Source organism: Ambystoma mexicanum, chromosome 10 (genome assembly GCF_040938575.1).
Source record: "Ambystoma mexicanum isolate Mex_15411 chromosome 10, UKY_AmexF1_1, whole genome shotgun sequence".
Classification (NCBI taxonomy): Eukaryota; Metazoa; Chordata; class Amphibia; order Caudata; family Ambystomatidae; genus Ambystoma; species Ambystoma mexicanum.
The window spans coordinates 314,122,277-314,143,849 of record NC_090932.1 but is presented as its reverse complement, the minus strand read 5'-3'; the positions used below and the strand labels follow the sequence as shown (position 1 = coordinate 314,143,849).

The 21,573-nt window shown below is 47.1% G+C and overlaps 1 protein-coding gene across 1 annotated transcript in view; it reads right to left on the bottom strand.

Moving 5' to 3' along the window:
- LOC138493167 (E3 ubiquitin-protein ligase TRIM39-like) overlaps window positions 1-21,573 on the bottom strand; it is a 351,986-nt gene that overhangs the window by 241,250 nt on the left and 89,163 nt on the right. Inside the window, exon 2 of the mRNA XM_069620351.1 lies at window positions 449-867. Coding sequence (XP_069476452.1) covers window positions 449-862 — 414 coding nt within the window. The 5' untranslated portion in view covers window positions 863-867. The remainder of the gene's footprint in view (window positions 1-448; window positions 868-21,573) is intronic.

Below are 21,573 nucleotides of genomic sequence, written 5' to 3'. Positions count from 1 at the left end.
AAAGACACTCTCTTGGGGACATGACATCCGACTCCCCAATGCTACAGACTCTGGATCTTATCTAAGACCTGCTGTCAACGACCCGGCCCCTGATCCTCCCGATGGCTCCCTTTTTTTTTATCTTCCACAAGTCAACAAATGTTAACCACAAATCCCTTATTCCCCAATCTTTCACGTTCAGAAAGTACTAAGTTCAGTACCAATTTCGAGTTAAAATGTACAATTCAGCAATTAAGATCCACTTTATCATGTTTTAATTTGAGGCACAGGTGTTTTTTCTTTTTTTGTTATGCTTCATCTAAAATGGAATAAGTGTGTTTTACATTAAATGAAGCAGCGCACAGGTAGGCTCAGGTAGGCTGGTAAGTGGAAAGCAAAGATCTTCTGGTGGGCCTTTATTAGTATACAGGTAGTAGCATTTCCTTAGAGAAAGTTTACATATACATACCTTGTACTCTGAGGCGGCCTCCTGTATGGGACATATGACATGAGATGTGTGATCTTCAGACTGGCTGCACACCACACAGATGGTTTCCTCATCATCTCTGCAGAACAGAGTTAGCTCTTTCTGGTGTTCGTCGCACAGATTTAGGTCTTGCAGTTTTCTCTTCTTTGCGTTCATTTGTTGGACTAAGGCTGCTGCATTCCCCAGCTGTCTGTTAGGCTTGAGTATTTTTGTTTCAAATGTTGCTCTGCACACAGGACAGGAGAAGTTTCCAGCTCGCTGCTCCCACCTTCGATTGATACAGGTTTCGCAGAAGTTGTGTCCACACGCTGTGGTCACCGGAGCATTAAGATACCCACCACAAATCAAGCAAGAGACTTCAGCAATGAGATTTTGTACCTGCTGGGCTAGTTCCATTTTTCCTGCAGAAGAAATCAGCAGTATAATGTTTAATATGTTGTATGCTTGTACAGCTCTATATACATGCAGTTTTTCACAAACAAGTAAAAACAACAAGTGACATTATATCGTCCTTGGGCTCCAATGAATGATATATTAGACAGTAGCGAACCGTAGCGAAAAGTAGTTTGCTGTGCAGTTCTTTTTTTCCGGCCAATTTCATCGATTCTTTTACCGCATTTCGCCTGAGAAATAGATGGGGGCTGGGTTGGGGGTAATAATTACAGTGGGGGGTTTGAGGGAGAGGAACTGTGGGGGGTCTTACCCACATTAATATGTGGTGAAATGGGTTATAAAAAATAAATTAAAAAAAGATGAAATCGCCCGTGATAAAAAACTTGGCGAAATCACATAGATCCGTAGCGAACACCCACATTTTTTCATAGATTACAATCCTTAATCACAGAATGTAATTTCTGCTGATGAGTGTTTTACACTTCCTAGTGTATGATGTTTATTTCTGATAAAACATCAGCACCGCGTCCTCCAGCTTTTCCAGACACATGGGGCCTCATTGCAATAGTGCCGAACCGGAAACAACGGTGCCGGTAAGCCTACCGGCACCGTTGTTTCTGGACCGGCACCCTACAACTCAGCGGGCAGGTGCCATGCCGCCCGCTAGGGTCAGACCTCACGGGAGCACCGGCACCATTGTTATCGACGCTGGTGCTCCCGTGTCCCCATTCCCATGGAGTCCTATGGGAATGAGGACACGGGAGTCCTATGGGACTCCATGGGAATGGGGAATGACAAAATGACCGGCTCCTGACTTCCCGGCCACCGGACCTGGAATAGCCCAGTGGCACTGGGAAGTCAGGCACCGGTCGATTTTTCACAGGTCCGGCGGCAACCCGCCGGTATCGCCAGCAGGGTTACCGCCGGACCCGTAATGAGGCTTATGGTTAATACTCAAAGGCTTGGTTTTTTCCCCCATCTTTTGCAGTGCTCTTCCACCAGACTCAAAGGAGTGTCACTTGTCACGTGGTCATCTCTGCCTCCTCAGCTAAGGAAGAAGGAAAGGACATTTCCTTTTTGTACCTATTAGGGACTGAACAGGGCCAAGGGCTGGATGCCCCCGGCTTTTTTCAAAATCAGGGAGGCATTCCAATGTGTCTCCTACTATCACATACCATTCCCATGCTCTCAAGGGCCTGAGACCATCAACACTCACAGAACCTCCACTCCGCCAATCCACTGAACCTCATCAACATCCCTCTCACCTCCACTCCACTCGCAGTCCCTCTGCACTTGCACAGCCTGATGCTAATTAACAATCACGCAGCTGTCCTTCGCGCCGCCAAAAGGGCTGAACTCATTTCCACCTCCTCCCACGTCTTTGATGTCCTCACTCTCAACGAGTACAGGATCCAACATGTTGCCCACACGGGGAAGGTGGGGAGGTGTGGCAGTCCTTCACAAATCCAGGTGGGGTTGCATAGCGCTCAAGCAAGGCCTGTGAACTCCATGGCCCTCTACTTGCCAATTCACACTAATACACAAACAGACTGCTATTTTCCATCTTATTTATCGCCCATCTCACACATGTTGGAAATTCCTTGATGATAACTCTGATCTCATCACATTGGCATTAATAGCGTGCTCACCAACAAAACTTCCTTGGTGGTCTCAACTCACCAGGAAACCAAGCCACCAAAACCAACAGAGATGCTTGCTACCACCCCACAGTATCCATGGACAGAAAACAAGTTTTAAAAAGAAAGAAAAGGAGGGTTCCTAAATGGGAAATCAAAACAATCCTACTACAAAGCCATATCTAAATAGAGATTTTGTAGCACACTTGGCATCTGGGTGGGCACATGGGCCAGCCTCGACCCATCGGGAAAATGGACACACCACCACAATTAGATATTGTGTCCCATTGCATCTTTCTCCCATGTCTGCATAGTCAATGTGCAGCTCACAGAAGGGACATACAGGGCGGGGCAATGTCCCTCTCAGAGTTCTCAGTGTCATTCCTGTGCTAAACACTTGACATGTTGAACATTGCACCACTATCTTTGCCAGGTACTCCTGTAAGTTTGGCATGAACCAATCTTCCTGAAGGTCTGCTGCAATGTGTTGTTTAGAGCTGTGGGATGGGAAATGCAACTGTCCAAATGCTGTGTACAGTAACTCCACAGGTATCACTACTCTCCCTGTGGCCTGCTGTCTCCCTAAGAGATCCGTGGGTGATTGCAGCACCCAGGTTTGAGCCATAGATCCTGTTCTTCTGTGGGTGCCCTGCACTGTAGTTTGATGATTTGTGTTGTAGGGAGGGCTGTGTATGGATCTGTGTGTTGCTCTGTGCTGGGTGTGGTAATGATGCATTCTGCTGGTGCTCGTAGTAAGAGGTATGCTGCCACCTAGGCTGCTGCATCGGCGGCCGCGTTTCCCAGTGATAGTTTGTCTGTATTGTGGGTGTGTGCTATGCATTTAACGACCGCCACCACAGAGGGCTCTGCGAGGGCAGAAATCAATGCATTGAGCAAGGCAGCGTGTTGTACTGGCGAGCCATCTGCTCTTCTGAACCCCCTCCTTTTCTGGCGCGACAGACCTGCATGCACAGTAGTGATGACATAGGCAGAGTCCGAGTAAATGGTAACATAGCACCCATTAGAGGCCCGCAGGGCCTCTATGAGTGCTACGAGTTCTGCTGCTTGTGTGGAATAATGTCTGGGTAATCTTTTCATGATCAGTGTTTTGTATTCTCCCTCTTCTAGGTGCGCCACTGCCACCCAACGTCTTTTTCACCTGTGTCCTGGTCAATGGATGCTGATCCATCAACGAAAAGTACTTCTCCTTCCTCTAATGGGCTGTCTTTAGCTTTGGGGATATCATCACCTTCTACTTCATGATGCACAATTATGATGTTGTATGTCCTCAGCTGTGCATGGCTCTGTGAGAAACGTGGCAGGATTTACAGTTCTGCACCGCACTACCTGGATATAGGGGCTAGACAATATTATTTGACATGCTGATGCCCTTTGTGTGGTGAGTGTGGACTTGGAGCGATCTAGTATCGCAAAGAGTGAGCGCTCAAAGTTTAACGTTACTGAGCATCCCATGACAACTGTGTAACTTTTTTCAATGGCAAAGGCTGCTGCAGTGAGGGCTTGTTTGCAAGCGAACTGTCCCTGCATAACAGAATCGAGTGTGCCGCTGTAGTACGCTAGTGGTTTGTGGCCCATTGAACTTTTTTGGGTGAGTACTGCTGTCATGAGTGTGCCATTTGAGTGAGAGAAAATGTAAAAGTTCTGATGTGTAATCAGGGGTGGCGAGGACAGGAGCTGTTGAAATCACCCCTTTTAGTTCATTAAAACTGGTCATCATTTCTGTTGTCCACTGAATTGTGTTGCACTCTTTCTGGGCCTCTTTGAGGCCTTGTAGGAGTGGTCTGGTATATGCTGCATAGTCTAAGATCCAAGCTCTACAATAGTTGCATAATCCTAGGAACTTTCACATGTCTTTCACTGTGTGTGACTTGAGAGTGGCATGCACTGTAGCTGCCCTGTCTGGAATTATCCTCTTGCCGTCCTTGGAGATGAGTTGCCCTAAGTAGAGTACTTCTAGAAAACAGTACTGGAGCTGTTTCTTATCCACTTTGTACCCTTTCCTTGCTAACAACTGTAGTAGTGCGATGGAATCCCTTTGACAGCTCTTTTCGCTGTTGCTGCAGGCAAGTAGGTCATCTACATATTGAATGATCGTGCTGGGCACCTGAATGTTCCCTAGTTCTTCATGCAATATCCTGTTAAAAATACTGGGGCTTTCACAGAACCCCTTGGGCAAGCAACAGTGTTCATATAGCTTTCCTCCCAGGGTGAATGCTGTAAGGTACTGTGAGTCTAGATGCATGGGCACTGAGAAAAACACATTCTTCAAATCAACCACCGTGAAATGGGTTGCTTCTTTGGGAATGCTACACAAAATGGATGCCAAATTAGGAACACGTGGAAATTCTTTCTGTACAATGTCATTAAGGGGCCTCAAATCCTGAATCATCCTCCAACTGCCCCATTGCCTTTTTGATGGGGTATATAACCGTGTTGCAGGATAAGGTGGAGGACACTATAATCCCTTGCAGTAACAGAGCCTGCAGTGTTTCCTGAATCCCCTCTTCTGCTTCTCTGGACAGGTGGCATTGTTTGACCCGCAGGAGTATGGCCCCTGGTCTGAGTGTTATCTTTACAGGTGTTACTTATTTCAGCATCTCTATATCGTGCAGGTTTGTTGTTCACAAATGTATAGGGACATATTGCAAATCACTCTCACTGAATGGGGGTGGTCCACTGAAAAGAGCCAAGAGGGGGCTTTGCACTTTCCTGTATTGTACCATTATGTCACAAGTTATCCACATTTTGCAGATTATTTCTCCATCATTATTACCATCTTCAAAAAGGTACTTGTCTGTCACTTCTCACAGGGGTACGTTGGGGTCGATACACAGCACAGTGCGCCATTGACACCCATGGGGATCAGTCCCTAGCGCTACAATCCTTTTAGCAGACACAAGCAAGCCTTCCAGTTCAAATGACAAGATTGTGCCGGCAACTACTTCGGGAAGGGCCATAGCTTGGAAAATGTAGTCTGCGGTTACTCTCCATTCCTTTCTGCTAATCTGGGGGACAGTTTCAGCAAGTACTCTGATGCCATAAACAAACATGTCTGGGTTGACAGGGATGCCCCTCACTACCACCTCACTTGCCACAGCATGTACTACCAGCATTGCTCAGAGGGAGCACATGCCGGGAGAGGCGCAAACAATCCCCCTGTCTGTGAAGGATATAGTCATATTCAATTTGCTAAGCAGATCCATACCAAGCAGGTTGACAGGGGAACTCTCAGAATAGAGGAGGGGCACTCGTGCAACCTTTCCTTCCACCTTGACATCTAAATCCTTTGTGAATGGAACCGTTAACACAGCCCCAGAGAATCCATGTGTGTCGATAGTCTTTCCAGATAGCAGAAAGTTTCCTTCACTCATACATGACTTCTCCGCTCCTGAGTACACCATAAAGATGAATTGTTTATTTCCTTTCTCTGCCCCCAGCATTGGTTCCTTTTCTGGATTTTAGGTCATCAACAGTACTGGACACGCAAGTGCTCTCTGTGGGCTGTCCTAGTCATGGTAGGTGTCTGTCCCCATGAACGAGAAGGGGTTCCCCCTACCACTGATACTGCCTGGTATGGGGCTGCTGCTTCATTAGTTTCAGTAGTAAATGGGTGTCTGCTTTCTGTGGCTTGGTGGTAGGGGTGTGGTTGCTGTGGCTGCATGGTCTGTTGCTGGTGTGGGGGGGTGTAAGGGCCAGGGATTTGGAAAGGCAACTGCGTATATGCCTGATGAATTTCACACAGGATTAAGGGCGTTCCCTGAACAAGCGCTTGTGTGCTACCTGGGTGGGGTACCCATAGGGTTGCTGATTGTAATAATAATTCCCTTCCTGTCTCCTGTGGTATTCTCTCAAAAAGTGTCCCCACCTTCCACATGACCAGCACTGCCCTGGCCCGCCACCACTTGGTCCTTGTCCACCCAAATCCCCCTCCTCTTTACCCTTGGGACCCACCTCGTTCTTGTTGTCGCCATCCTTGTCATTGGGGCCCTGTTAAGTGTTGTTTTCCTCCCCACTGACCTTGTCCATTGTCTGCCCATACCGCTGCCATCCTCGCTTGTGTTGCAACGGAGGCACACCCTTCCTCTCCCATCTGTTCTGGGGCGGCACTGTCGACACTGCAGCTACCTTTACTAGTTTATTTTGAACCTGTTTTGCTACCTCTGACTACCTCCTCTGGAAAGTTTCTTTCTCACGCTCTTTGATCCTCCTACAATGGTGCACTATGATACTTTGAATCTCGGGCCATCCCTTTGCCTCCACCCCAGCTATCTTATCGAGCACCTTCTTTACTTCCTTAGGTAGTCCTCTTTTTACAATAAAATAAGGATGTTGATTGATCCCAGGCGCTGCCCGTTTCTGCTCGCCACATCTCTTGAACCCTGAGAATGTACTGCGCAGCGTCTTCCTCATCCCCCACTGTGCACTGAATTATTGATTGTAAGTCTGGGGTGTCTGGGAACGTTTGCCGGAGTGCATCACATACTCGCGCTCTAATCTTGTTGAACGATGCCCCATCATGGGCATCATTATTCAGTGTTACTCCCGCGTACCCCATTTTAATCCACACTGTCTCTGCCTGATCTCCCGCTGCAACCACCAACAAGCTTTTAATGTCCCCTATGGCTGGGGGAATCTCTGCAGTGTTTTTCTCTAATGCGTCAATCTATTTTCCCGCTCCCGTAGTAAGTTGGGAGAGAGCCTTAAGGAGATTGTTTTGTCCATTTGCGCCCAAGGGACATAATGGGGTCACTGGGTGGACACCTCAGGGGGTGCAACATACGGTGGGGGTGGGGCCGTGCTCGGATTGGCCACCATTGTACCCCCGGACACATATGTTGGGTTAGTGTATCCTTCTGCTGGCCGTGTGGCGAGCGGATAAATCCCCTTCTTCTCTTCCCCACTTTTCCCAGTCTCCTCTGTACTCATTTTCTTACTGTTGTCAGGTGTCGCCCCATTCCCCTCAGGGTCCTCTGTTCCTCAAACATTCTCCAGAGGTCCAATATCTCCCTCCTATTCTGTAATGTTCTCCCCTTATACCTTGCAGTACGTGGACATATGATCAAAAGCGCACCTGTGAAAAGAGCCCCACTCTGGCCAGGAGTGGGGCATTCCTTCTCCTTTAGTCTCATTTACCCATTGTTTGTGGTCCTTCTTGATTTTATCACAGTACAGGGGCAGGGCTTTACATATATGGTCTAGGGGAGTGTCCGTCCCCATGGCTATGTCTAGTCAATATTGTGTGTTGGAAAATGTGCTTGTACAGCTGTCCCACAAATAACCCAAAAAATACAATACATTGAGTATTACTTAAAACATATGTACAAATAATCGTGTCAGTACTATCATTCAGTTCTGTCAAAATGTTCTTAACAAGGAAAACATCAATTTCACTTTTCTTCCCCCAGAGCAGTTTCATTCACTCCCTACACACTCTCCCAATGTGCTCACACACTCACACACACATACACACATTCCTGCTGGGCCTCTTCGTACACATAAAAATACACAAAAAAAACTAAAATAACAAGCTAAAACAACAACCACTACTGTCCCCGAACTTTCTAATTATGTGGAGCTCCCATATTCCTTCTTGTATTTCTCTCTCGCACTGGTCAGGACAGTGCAACATGGCGCCACCTTCTCCACTCACTCGGGGAGGCTCCCGTATTCCTTTTTCCTTATCCTTAATATATCTAAAAAAATAAAATGAACACAAATGGCCATAAAAACATCCACAATCAACTAGTTAGACCATATTTTTGCTTCCATTCACTGCGTGTTCACCCATTTCACACTGCTCACATCCCCATCCGAAAATTGTTATCCCTTGCAGGCTATACTTACGTGTTCGCTTTTTTCTGAAAGTCTCAACAAGCAGGCAGGAATTTTGCAAAGACGGCACCCACATTGGCCACTCAGCGTACACGTTTTGGGATTGGTCAACGTAGGTGGGCACGGCCCTTCCAGAGAGGCCACCTGGATACCTCCGCAAATACGGGAGCGATGGAATCACGTCGTAAGGGTCACCAAATGAAGTCTCTTTTTACGTACACTCCAGAATAAAGACAACCCACTAGGGAAACAGGCCAGAAGATAGCGTTGCATGGATAACAAGGTTTAATTGTACAGAACACAAATATCAGCAAAGTACTCTGTTGGTCGAGAGCACTCTAACCCTTACAGTTACAAACAGGAGCTTAAAAGCCCCACATGCGTCATGATATACAGTACAAATGGGTGCCTCTGATTGGAGGCACCCTACACATGAGTCTGCTCCATAGGGGATGCCAGACAGTAATTGGTAAGTTCTGTCCCGTGGGTCTGGATCCACGTGGGTCAGCTGGGCTCATCCTCTCGGTGAAGATCGGGGCACACATGAATAAATTGTTTCTGTCTAAACCAAACATGCTAAGCCTGGTTATTCATTCATTGTGGCAGGCACCTGGGGTGGCACAGGAAATGGTGCCAGGGGGAAGGGAGGATGAAATACAGTCACGCTGACCCACACATTCAGGGCTTCATTGATAGTGCAAGTTCCTGCACGCAAGGTCTCCACCCAGGGTTTTGATCTTTAATTTATCCCTCTCTGTACCTCGTGTTACAAGGGATACGTTTTCATGCTTGACAGAAATACAGCCGTGCATGCTTAAATCTTCTGCGGACACTTGATTTGGGTTGGGACAGGTGGGTAACTTGGTTATCAGGGAATGCAAAGATGTGGGGGTCGGGTCAGTGTGGCGGGGCTGGCTCCGGACTGGCTGGGTGGGGGTTAGAGGCCTAATGGCAGTTTAGTGGAGATGAATGGATGCAGTGCGGAGCCTAGTGTTGTCTCATGCTCTTGCAGTGCGCATTCCTTTCAGAGATACTAAATGTTCGCAACACTGGAGGGATGAGGGGGAATTGGACGTCTGTGGGAACGGGGCTCGGCGGAGTCGGAAATTAGGCCTAGTGAGCCAGGAACGTGACCAGCGCAAGCCTGCAACTTATCCCTTTTGGGCCTAATACAAAATAGAGTCATGAGCTATAGGTTTTCTAGTGCCGCGTATCTACTTCTAAGTACTACAGTGCTTCTACATGTTGCCTGATAGTGCGGCTTAATCCCCCCTTGTACGTTACATCACCTCATATGGTGCTTGCTTTACCTGGAAGCGCCTAAGGGGTGGGACAGGCTCATTTCCACCCAACCCTATGCTCTTGAGAGAAGTGTGAATGTGATCCAGTAGTGACCCAAACAGCAAAGTAACACAGCCCAAAATAAAGGAAATCTCAAATCAAGGTTCTATACAAATATCTATACTTTAATTAAACACACCGGCCCTCATTACGATTTTGGCGGTAACCATGCCGCTATTGGCGGCATGGCTGCTGCCGAAATCGCGTTGGGGTCCGGGTCCTCGGAATGAGGACTTACCGGGCCATTCCGAGTTCGGAAGGCCCGGTAATTCCTCCCTCCAAGGACCCGGACCCGGTCCTTCCCCATTCCCATTTCAGCCCCCATAGGGCTGAATGGGAATGGGAGAGGGAGCAAACAACGGGCCATTACGAGATGGCCCATTGTTTGCTCCCTTTTCTCCTTGCGGGACCCGGTAAGCACCCCCAGTTTTCCCAGGTGTGCTAACCGTGTCCCGCGAGGGGAACTCGTAATGCGGCGGTACGGGGTGAACGGCGCCAGCACCTTTTATGGCGCCGTTCACTCCGTACCGCCAGGTTCGTAATGAGGCCCACCATCTGAAAGAATACTAAATAGTAAACACTGTACAAAACCCACCCCTGTGGAAAGAACAGACGATGCAACAGATGAATACAGGGGTGATAGACAATTTGAATAAACACAAAAGGGAAATGTCTTTGGATGAAAAAGATGCACAAGTGACCAGTCTCTAAGATCCCAAAATGGACCAGAAGGCAATCATTGGTCAATGGTATCTTGTTTCGGTTGATGTTGTCGAATTGGCTTCGAGCAGTGGTATGAGCAGATCAAGTTCAGTTCAGGTATGTTGGATCGTGTAGGCCCAAGCAGAAAGCGGGCATCAAGCAGTTTTGAATGTGGTAGCTCCTTGTGGATTCAAAGGTGGAGTTTGGCGACGCAGGTCGGGGCGCTCACCAGGATCTGTTTGAGAGGTCGAGCTGGGTCGAGTCAGGGTGTAACCGCTGGGAAGGGTCAGTGAGTGCCACTCCTGTGTTTCAAGTTGGTGGTCAGCAATGGTTCTAAGTGGTGCTCCTGTTGCTCTGGTGTGCAGAAGCCAAGCAGCATTTCGAAGGCAAGTCAGTTTGAGTCATGGTATAACCACTGATTCGAGTCGGTGATTGACACACCAGTGGTTCGAGTCAGATCCTGGTGCCAAGCACTTGATTTGAGCCAAGCAGGTGACAAGTTCGGCGAGGGCATGATGAATTGTCAAGCTGGTTTGAGATGCGAGCACTTTAGTTCAAATATTCGGGGGGAGAGCCAAGGACAGCACCGGTGGGATCCCTCAGGTTCCAAAGTGGGGAAAATAGTTTGTAGGTGTTTTAATCGAAGTGTTGCGTGAGGTGATGAGTACCTTATCTTCCTGGTGAGTGATGTGGAGAGGCAGCCAGTCTGTCAACGTATACTGAGGCCAAGAACTAGCAATGTAGGGTACCAACCCAACACCCTCCTGGTTGACTCAAACAGGTCGGGGCTGGAATGGTTCCCAATGCCACGGGATGGCACTTCTCTGATTTGCGTGATGTCAGGACAGTAAAAGCACTGGTAGAGAAGGCCTTGAGATGGTCCAACTGTAAACCCAGGTGTAGAATGAAGATCTGAGAGGCTGAGATGCACAGGTTCCAGGAGACAGGATGATGAGGTTCCACAATGGTGCAATTAACTGGTTCCAGAAGGCAGGTTACCAAGCAATGACACAAGGCAGGACTATGACAAGAGGCAGGCTAAGAAGGTGAGGCCAGAGAGTGTCAGGAGAGGGAACCTGGGAAACCAGAGAAGGAAGTGGGGAACCCCAGAAAGAGAGAGAGAGAACCAGAGGGCAAGGACTTGACCCAGGGCAGGGATCCCAAACATGACCCAGAGAAGACACAGGGACCAGCCTGCCAAGGAACAGACCTACCAAGAGGCAAGGAAAAGAAAACAAGGCAGGAGCAAGCAACACGGACCAAGAAACTAGTCCACAGCGGGGAAAGCGATCAGGGAACTGACCGCATTGAGACGTGATGTGTTCTTGCAAGCGGAACCCAGATAAAGACCCGGATCCAAAACGAGGCCTGGAGCTCAAGCCCTGGTTACCAAGCAGACTGCGCATGTACGGAGAGTGGGTCATGGACACCCGCGCATGCACAGACCTGCGATCATGGGGGCGTTCAAAGAGCGGACTGAACAGGCCTGTGAGAAGCGCCATCGGGATAAAGCCTCGATGTCGTGGTCCACCAGAACCAACGACCCCACCTCCCAGACCCAGGGAGTGGCGTGACACTATGTCCCCTCCCAGGAAGGCCAGGATCCCTGGGCTTCCAGGGATGTCAGAGAAAAAACTCACAAACCAAACGTGGGGCATGCACAAAACTGCTGGGCTCCCAGGTGTGATCACATGCTGGGTAGCCCTACCAATCCACCAAGAATTGAAGTACCCCACATCGGATCAGCGAATAAAAGATCTCCTGCACTTCGAACTCCGGGACCCCTGGAATGCTAACTGAGGCAGGACGAGAGCAAGAACTACCATAGGTGTCTGGCACATAGGGTTTCAGGAGTGAAACATGGAATACAGGGTGGATACGCCAAGAGGGATGTAACTTCAGGCGGAATGCCACTAAAGACAAGCACTTAGTGATATTAAAGGGCCCAAAATAATGGGGTGCCAGTTTGGTAGGCAAATTGCGCACTGGTAGGTTTTTTGAGGATAACCATATGTTTCCAACCTGGAGCATAGGCTCAGGGCAACGCCTCTTGTCAGCCTGTGCTTTCATACCCTCTTGTCCCTCCGCAAAAGTACCAGCTGCCAGTTCGTGTTGGTTATGGATGATGGGAACCATGTCATCGGCAGACGGAATGCTGCTGAGTAACACTGGATGGAAGGGCAGCAACTTAGGATGTTGTCCAGAGGAACAAACAAAAGGACTAAGACCAGTGGCAGAATGGAGAGAGTTGTTATACGCCATCTCAGGAGTGTCTAGATGGTTCAACCAGTTGCCCTCTGTGGCATTAGCGTAACACCGTAAGTACTGCTCCAGTGTTTGGTTCATCCGTTCATATGCCCGTTGGTCTGAGGGTGATAGCCTGAGCTCAGTGCCCGCTGAATGTCCAAATGGCAACACAGCTGGTTCCAAAAAAAGATGAACTGAGAACCTTGATCTGACAATATCTTCTCTGGGAGACATGAAGATGATACACCTTATGAAGGAAACTGCGTGCCATCTGGAGAGCAGTAGGCATCTTCGGAAAATGGAATGAAGTGAGCCAACCTTGTAAAACATTACACAACCACCATGATACTGGTTTACCCATTGGAAGTGGGCAAATTGGCAATAAAATTGGTTGCAATGGTATGCCACGGGTAGGGAGGTTTTTCGGTAGGTTGCAGAAGGCCCAAAGGCCTTTTGCGTGGGGTCTTGACTTGAGCGCAAACTGAAGAAGAATCCATGTATTGTTTTAGCTGACTAGCCCATCTCAGCCCCCAGAACTATTGGGCATTCAATTCTTGAGTGGCTTTGACTCCTCGATGACCACTGATGATCGTAAAAGCCTTGTAGTATCGCCGTTCGACAGCATACCTGATGTTGACGTAATAGCCCTGGTCTGGCTGGATCCAACAGGGTGTCGTTCAAGAGGGACTGCAGATGTGGGTCAAGGGTAAGCAGGCAATGTTTCAGGGTTATCAGCGGGGTACCAACATCAGTTCTTTCAACATCATTCTGCAGAGAGCGTGACAGTTCATCAGCATTCAGGTTTTGGGCACAGGGTATGTTTGTCACCACAAAATCATGATGAGAAAAGAAAAAGGCCCAACGAGCCTGTCAGGAGGTTCGACACTGTAACAATCGTAGGTACAGTAGATTTCTGTGATCGGTGCATACCTCCACAGGAAACCCTCCTGCCAGAAGATGGTATCTCCATTCTTCGAATGCAGCTTTTATGGCCGAGTTCTTTCTCAATTACTGCATGATTCCATTCACTTGGGGACAGTTTCCGTGAGTAGTAGGCTACAGGATGTTCGATCCCAGAATCTGGGTCTTGTTGTATTAACACTGCTCCAATAGCGAAATCGGATGGATCAGCCTCGACTAAGAATGGTATCTCATTGTTGGGATGCCAAAGGATGGGAGCCAATATAAAGGCATTCTTTACTTGCTTAAAATCTGCATCTGCCTGGGAATCCCAGAGGAAGGGTACCTTGTTGTGGTTAAGTGAGACAAAACTGCCGTCAGGAGCGAAAATGGGGTATAAACCGACGGTAGAAATTGGCAAAGCCCAAAAACCGCTGCAAAGATTTAAGATCGCGAGGTTGTTTCCACTCTTGTATAGCTTGCAATTTAGCCAAATCCATCTGAACTCCTGTACTACAGACCCAAATGCTTTCCTGATGGAAAATCATTTTTTCTGCCTTGACAAATAGATGGTTAAGTGGCAGCCTATGTAGCATTTCCTTAACATGACCAACGTGTTCCACTGGGCTGGTGGAAAAGATAAGGATGTCATCAAGATAAACCTGCACTGTCACGCTGATCAGATCAGAGAAGATGTCATCCATGAAGCGTTGGAAGACAGCAGCAGCATTACATAAGCCGAATGGCATGATCCGATATTCATAATGCCCTGATGCTGTCTTGAAGGCCGTCTTCCACTCATCCCCTTCCTTAAACTGACCCAGGTGATAGGCCCCTCTAAGGTACAACTTAGTGAAAATACAAGCATCATGAAGGGATTCCACGATGTTACGGATTAAGGGCAAGGGGTACCTGTCCTTGCGTGTAATATCATTCAACTGACGATAGTAAATACATGGATGGAGGATGCCTTCCTTTTTCTGTACAAAGAACAATGGGAAGCCTGCTGGAGAATTGGATGGCACAATGTATTCCTTCTTGAGACATTCCTCGATATAGGATTGCAGGGCTTCTTTCTCGGATGGATCAGTTGAATCTTAGGCTATCAAATGACCTAAAAACATTTTGCCGGCAACTGAAAACTTGCATCTTTCATTGAGTCTTGGTGCCCTCTGTTATGTTTTGCCTGTCCCGTCTTTCCGCTGTCCTTTGTGTTTCTGTTTTGGCACCTCGATGCCCGCAGGCTTTCGGTGCCTTATAAATATATAAATAAATAAAAATAAATAAATGGTTCCTAGTCATTGCATCGAATGCCAAACTGTTGAATGCCATACCATAAAAAAATGCATCGAAAAAAAAGCATTGAATGCATTTAAAGAAAAATCTTTTTTTCATGGGGGTTCCCTTCAACCACCCTCTTTTTAACCTTTACTAGCCATTATACGTAAACTAAACCCTTTACCATAGAAAAAATGCATTCAATGCTTTTTTTTCGATGCTTTTTTTCTATGGTATGGAATTAAACTGTTTGGTATTCTATGCAATGACCAGATACCTAAATTAACGTACCTCAAGAAGATTTCAGCCATCATATAGACTGTAGGGAGCGCAGGTAAAGACAGAAATTGAGCCAGCTTGGTTAGACGGTCCACAGTCACCATAATAGCAGTGTGGCCCTTGGATGGAGGCAGATCTACTAGGAAATCTGTAGCAATGCCCTTCCAGTGAGCAGAAGGAATATCGGGTAGATGAAGCTTCACAACTGGAGGTCGCCTTGGGGTCTTCTGTTGGGCACACATGATGCATATGGACATGCCTTGTTTGGCTAAAGGCTACCAAAAGTATTGATCCACCAAATCCCAAGTAATGGCCAAACCTTGATGACTCACAATGGGTGAAGTCATGACACAATGCCATTACTTTTTTCTGGAAAGCAGTTGTGATGATAGACAACCTGTGATCCTTAAAAATAAAACCCTGTTGTTGTCTTAAAGTTAGGTAGGGATTTCTGTGAAGGATGGATTAATGAGATTTTCGTGCGTCCACCAAAAAGTTATCAACCAGACATAGGAATGTTTTGCCTTGAAGAATTCAACCTGGATATAATGCTTTGTTTGTTCCAAAAACATCTCGCCAGTAGAGAGCATCCGTAATGATGTTAGCTGAACCAGGTATGTATGTGATGCGAAAGTCGTCATCTGCAAAACAAGATGCCAATCGCACTTGTCATATATTGGTGCAGTGCACCTGTTGAAGTACTTGAAGGTTCCAATGATTTAAACATACCTCAAACTGATGACAAGCTTCAACAGGGTACTGGTGCCATTCCTTGCAAGCACATTTCATGGTCCATAATTCCTTTGCAATCACAGAGTAATGCAATTAGTACCCAACAGTTTCCGGAAATAGTAGGCCTGGGGCTGTTCTTTCTGATCCTCCCAAAGCTGTTTTAGGGCTGCCCCTATGACATAAGTAGAATCGTCTGCCACGACAATAAAGGGCCGAGATGAATACAGCAGCGTTAGCAGTGGTTCAGTGGAAAAGGCAGTCTTATGATTGTTGAAGACTTGGTCGGCTTCCTTTCTACTTTTAATTAAATCTGTTAGTGGCAGAACCAGGACAGATAAGTGAGGTATGAGCTGTCGGTAGAAATTAATGAGCCCCAGGAATTATTTTAGCTCTTTGATGGAAGATGGTTTTGTCCAGTTCAAAACGACTTCAACCTTTCTAATGCCCATGGTGGTACCTTCCAATGACAAACAAAATCCCAGGTAGAGTACTGAAGAGACACCAAATAAACAATTCTCAGGTTTAGCCAGGAGAAGGTGTAGGTGTAGGTGATGAAGCCTTAGGTAACATCACTACTATTTTTTTACACTGATTTGGAGAATATTAAAATGTTATCGAAATATATGATTAATGAGTGGTCAATGAGGTCTCATTAGGAGGTTGGCGGTAACCCGCCAGTGCCACCGGTGGGTTTCTGCTTACCCCAAAACACTGAATTCGACGCCTGACTTCCTAGGAAAGTCCTGGCGGCGCAGGAAGTCAGGCGTCAGATTTGGTAAGGCCCCATTCCCGTGTAGTCCTATAGGACTGCATGAGAATGCGGACTCTGAAGCACCTGCACCGTTGTATTGGTAATGATGTGGTGTGCGAAAGCCATTTTCCACTCATCGCCATCTAAAAGCCTTACAAGGTGATAATCTCCCGTGCGGTCAAGTTTCGTGAAGACTACCACACCCTGTATGGCAGTAAGAATGTACAAAATGAGTGGAAGGGGATAGTTATCTTTAATGGTCACCTTATTTAGTCCCCTTTCAGGATAAGGCGAACATTCTGCCAAATGGAACGGTAGCCCATGGAACTAAATCAATCAAACATTTATCAGCCCGGTGAGGAAGAAGCATCTTGACAGGTTAATCATGGTATTTGGAAGTATTGATAGTGGCTTGTACCTTCAGGATAGTCGAAGTGGAAGCAGGAGGAGGCTTCTGGACATCCACAGTGTAATGTTGACAGTATTCAGAACCCAGGAACAGAGTCCCACCTGACTAGTTGATGTACAGGTTATGTACCCTTAGCCAAGGGATACCAAGAATGAGGGGAAAATGAACGGTTATTATAAAATCGAAAGGTAACTCTTCTTGATGGTTGGCCACAACCATCCGAACTGGGTAGGTGCATTCCACCACAGGTCCCAAATACAAGGGGCGCCTATCCACACCTTGGACAACCACCAACATTACTTTACTAGTTCTAGGAATACATTGCTCTTTGGTCCATGTCAAATCCATAAAGATGCCAGCAGCCATGCAGTCGAGCATAGCGTGCACTTTCCAGGAATGAGAGGAAATTGTGAATTCCACAAGTAAGATGAGTAGGTGAGTGTCCTCCTCTGATGGTTTGGTTATGGTAAACAGAGGGCCTGGATATCTTCTTGATCAAACAACCCCTTTATGAGAGGAGCTGGTGTTTCCCCGAGCGCCTTGCTGGAGCAATCGGATAATATGTGATCAAGTGAGTACTAGAGGAACAGTACATACAAAGCCCTAGTTTACATTGGCATTCTCATTCTTCTGTTGATGGCGGTCTTTTCATGGTTCTGATTTGAATGGGTTCTCCTGATGATGTTGTGGAGGACTCAGGATCAGGTTTACTTTCCCCAGGAGAAATGTTGATGGGCATGGGACGATGTTGATATTTTTTCTTTTCCACTTGTCTTTCCAGGTAGTCTAACTGTAAGACCAGGGTAATGAGGTCAAGGAATCCTGGCCAATTCATCCTTGATTTCTTCTGTGAGGCCCTGTCTAAACAATATGAATTAGGCCTCTTGTTGTTTCGGCAGCCAATTGTTTAAATCTAGTGGTGTAGGATAATACATCGGAAGATCCTTGTTGGAAATCCAATAGCATTTCTTGTGCAGTGTAAGATAATTCTGGACGACCAAACATCTGCCGGAGAGCACCAATGAAACCATTGTACTGTTCCAGGAGGGGACTTTCAGTAGTGAAGAGGAGGTGTTAGAGACCCCCCTGAATCAAACTGAATTCAGATAACTTGTCAGGCTGATCATTGGTTCCAGTATTGCAAAATTCAGAATTGTAGCACTTTTTAGGCCAACAACCACATTTTAGGGCGACATGCACTTTTTAGGGTCAGAATGCCTCACGCAGTTGAGGGTATCTCAGGTATTACACATATATTGTGAATATATCGAAAATCTAGGCTAAAAACTGAACAGAAAATGAGTTCTGCTTAAAAGCCATTTTGTAGTTGAACAGAGCATTCAGATTAAGACAAGGTCAGGCAGATTCCAAAATGGTTCGCCGGAAAACAAGATGGAGGAATTTCACATAGTCATTCTAAAATAATTAAATAATTCTCTAATAGCAGTTCATTGAAAGTTCACTGCTATATGCCAGCCAAGTGAGGCATGCCCAGACATGTTTTGTGGACCTGATGAGTGGCAGTCAAGCCAACCAACCCAGTAATGAAAAAGGGTTTGTCTTTAGTTTTAAGAAGCAATCAAACTGTATTGTGCAATAAATTATAAAATTACATCAGCCTGGGAACTGTATAAAAGGAGCTGATGTTAAGAGTCTGTTGCCGTCATTTCTGATGTCTTGAATAAAGATGGTGTTGAAATCAGCCCAAGTTCCTGTCTTCCTCTCTGCCTCATGGGTCCAGTCTCTGCTGCCTTAATCCACATGTGTCTATGTGGGCCCTCCTAGTCACTTGGCTGACCACAAAGGGGCCCTGCCTGAAGACTGTCACTCCAGGGTCAAGAATCCAGATAGAAATAAATGCTGACAGAACTGGGAGATGGGCCCTGGTAGGAATGGCAGGGTGAGTAAATGAATCTGCATTGTGCCCCTATCTTGCCAGGGGGGCCTCCTATGGCTGTCAGCATATGATGATAGCATGGCACTTTGGCACCTGTAAGACTGAGGTAAAGAGGGAGAGAATAAAAGACATGTATTATTAGGGGTCTTTCAAAAGTAGTCTAGAAGTAGTTAGTGGTTTTAAAAAAAAAGGTAATCTAAGAACAGTCAGTGTTTTTTTGTACTAGTTTTAGAAGAAAGTAACAGGGGCTTGTCTTAGTCTCTAATTAATGATGTGAGATGAGGAGCGTCACAGATAATGATATGAAGTACGAGGAGCATCATAGATTAAGCCCATAAATCCTACACTCAGGAGCGTCTAGAAGAAGTCATTATACACTCCAAGTGGGATAAAAATAGGCTGCAGAGTGGACAATGACTTAAACCCCTGTTGGGGGAGAGGTGGTATACCCCGCCCCCCTGCACCATTCCCGCACCAGGCAGATGTTGTGTGAGCCAAGAGGGGACACACCTCCGCCCCTCCTGTACGTATTTGCATCACCCATCTTGGATATATGTGTATAAACATGCAACCAATGTTTGTAGTCTGAACTCCATTTTGTGCCCTTCTGAACGCCATCTTTTCATTGGCCCTCTGCCACTCTATCAGAAATGCTCCCTCTCCCTCTCCCAGCGCCGCACAAAACCAGCCCCCGCCACCTCCACCCTTTGTCAGTTTCACGGGAAATCATGTTCTCACGGAAACCCAGCCACTCATTGTTGCCATTAGAAAGTATCAAGCACTGACAGAATGTGATCATCGTAGAATGTGAGACCAAGGCCTGCTCCAGAGCCCCATCCATCTCTGCTGACCGACTCATGCCCTTTCCTCCCCTTCACTGCTAAGCTATTGATTGATTGATTGATATTTTATTTCTATCACGCTCGTACACAAGTGTTTCAGAGCGTGACAAGGCAAGGGAGGGAAACAGGGAAGAACAAAATAGCGATCTTACTAGGCCCAGTGACATTGAGAACGCGCAAGTGCATGGGAGAGGGGGGAGGGGAAAAGTGCATGGAAGGGGGAGAGGTGGAAAGTGCGAAGCAGAGGAGAAACAGATAAATAACAATAAATAAATAATAAAGGCAAACAAACAGTGGTAATGCAGCCAGCAATTTGCAAGTGCTAGGTTTAAGGCAGCAGACAGGGTAGGTATGATAAGTGCAGGAAGAAAAAGGGGGGCTGTATGGGTACAGATACAGACCCCAGTGCAAGGGGTGGCCCGGTGGCAGGATGAGCAGGTAACTGGGCCCAAAAGACAGAGGGTGGCCAGGTGCCAAGAGAGAACAGATCAGCAGGGGAGAGGGGGAGCGAAGGCAGAAGAAAAGAGGAAGGTCTTGAGGTGCATCCGGAACCGGAGATGGTTCTCCTCAAGTTTAAGAGTGGCAGGGAGGCTGTTCCAGAGGGAGGCCCCTGCCAAAGACAGTGATCTACCCCTAGCTCGTTTCTTAGAAAAACGACTGACCCTGACAGGCCTCATGCCCCCTATTCCCTTTGAATGCATCTGCTCACTAGCCCCTTCCCCCGGACCACCCTCAAGTACCCACCATATACCTAATCCTGAATGGTCATATATTCACATCTAGAACTAACATCTGTCCCCCATTCGTTTGAAATCGTGAGGCCCCAAGGACCGCAAATCAAAGATCTAACCTTCTGATAAGGCACCTGGAGAAAGACCCCTGTCCCATGCCCCCATAAAAGCATGGGTTACAATGTACCTATTTCTTACAAACAGTCCCCTTTTGATGCCAGTCATTATTCTTCACATGCCAATGTCTGTTGTTTAGTTTACTCAGATAGGTATATGCCATCCTTGCAAACCTCAACCGACCTTCACCCTGCAAGGATGAGCCCAGCATGCACCATGACGGACGGAGAAACAGCAGCCAATGAAACCCAGGCATCCCATATGGAGCTGGGATTAGTGTCAAGGAGTTCCCCCTTTCTCACCTGAGTTCGATCTTTGCTGGATTTCTTGATCGATGCCTTCTTGCGGACGGATCGAGTCTTGAATAAGGCTGCACGAGTCTCTTCCGACTCCAGCGTGCGTTCAAAGTTCCAGGATGCAAGGATCGAGGAATCCAGGAAATTTACAGAGTGCGCTACTAGCACACGAGTCCAGGAATCAAGAAAGGAAGGAAAGGGACTAGGAATGAGGTTGGCTGGAAAGAAGCAAGGGAAACAATACAACGAGCTATGGAGCACACGTCTGGTCGCTACTTCGCAATAGCATTGAGACGCGCGGAGCCGCGGGAGGCGTGGTCTATTAATAGAACACGCTACGTCCAAGGTGTAGAGCGAGGAAGGTATTTCACAGTGGACGGCCATGTTGGGAGTACAAGGGAGTGAAAGCCCCGTTGAGACAAGGACCAGGAAGTCCAAAAGGGGTGTGTTCTATAGTTCATGACAGCATGCCTCCTCCGAAGACCCGTTCCTCCGGGTTTGCCCGGGTGTATAAGGTGAAATCTTCTGAGCAGTCGAGGGGCCTTGAGATTAGAAAGTGGTTCCCAGGTTCTTTCACTAGGAGGATATCCTTTCCATTCAACCAGGTATTGAAGATGACCCTGTTTATACATGGAGTCACATATTCGGGATACTTCATATTCCAATTGGTTGTCGACCAGCAGAGGAGGAGGTCAGCAGGAT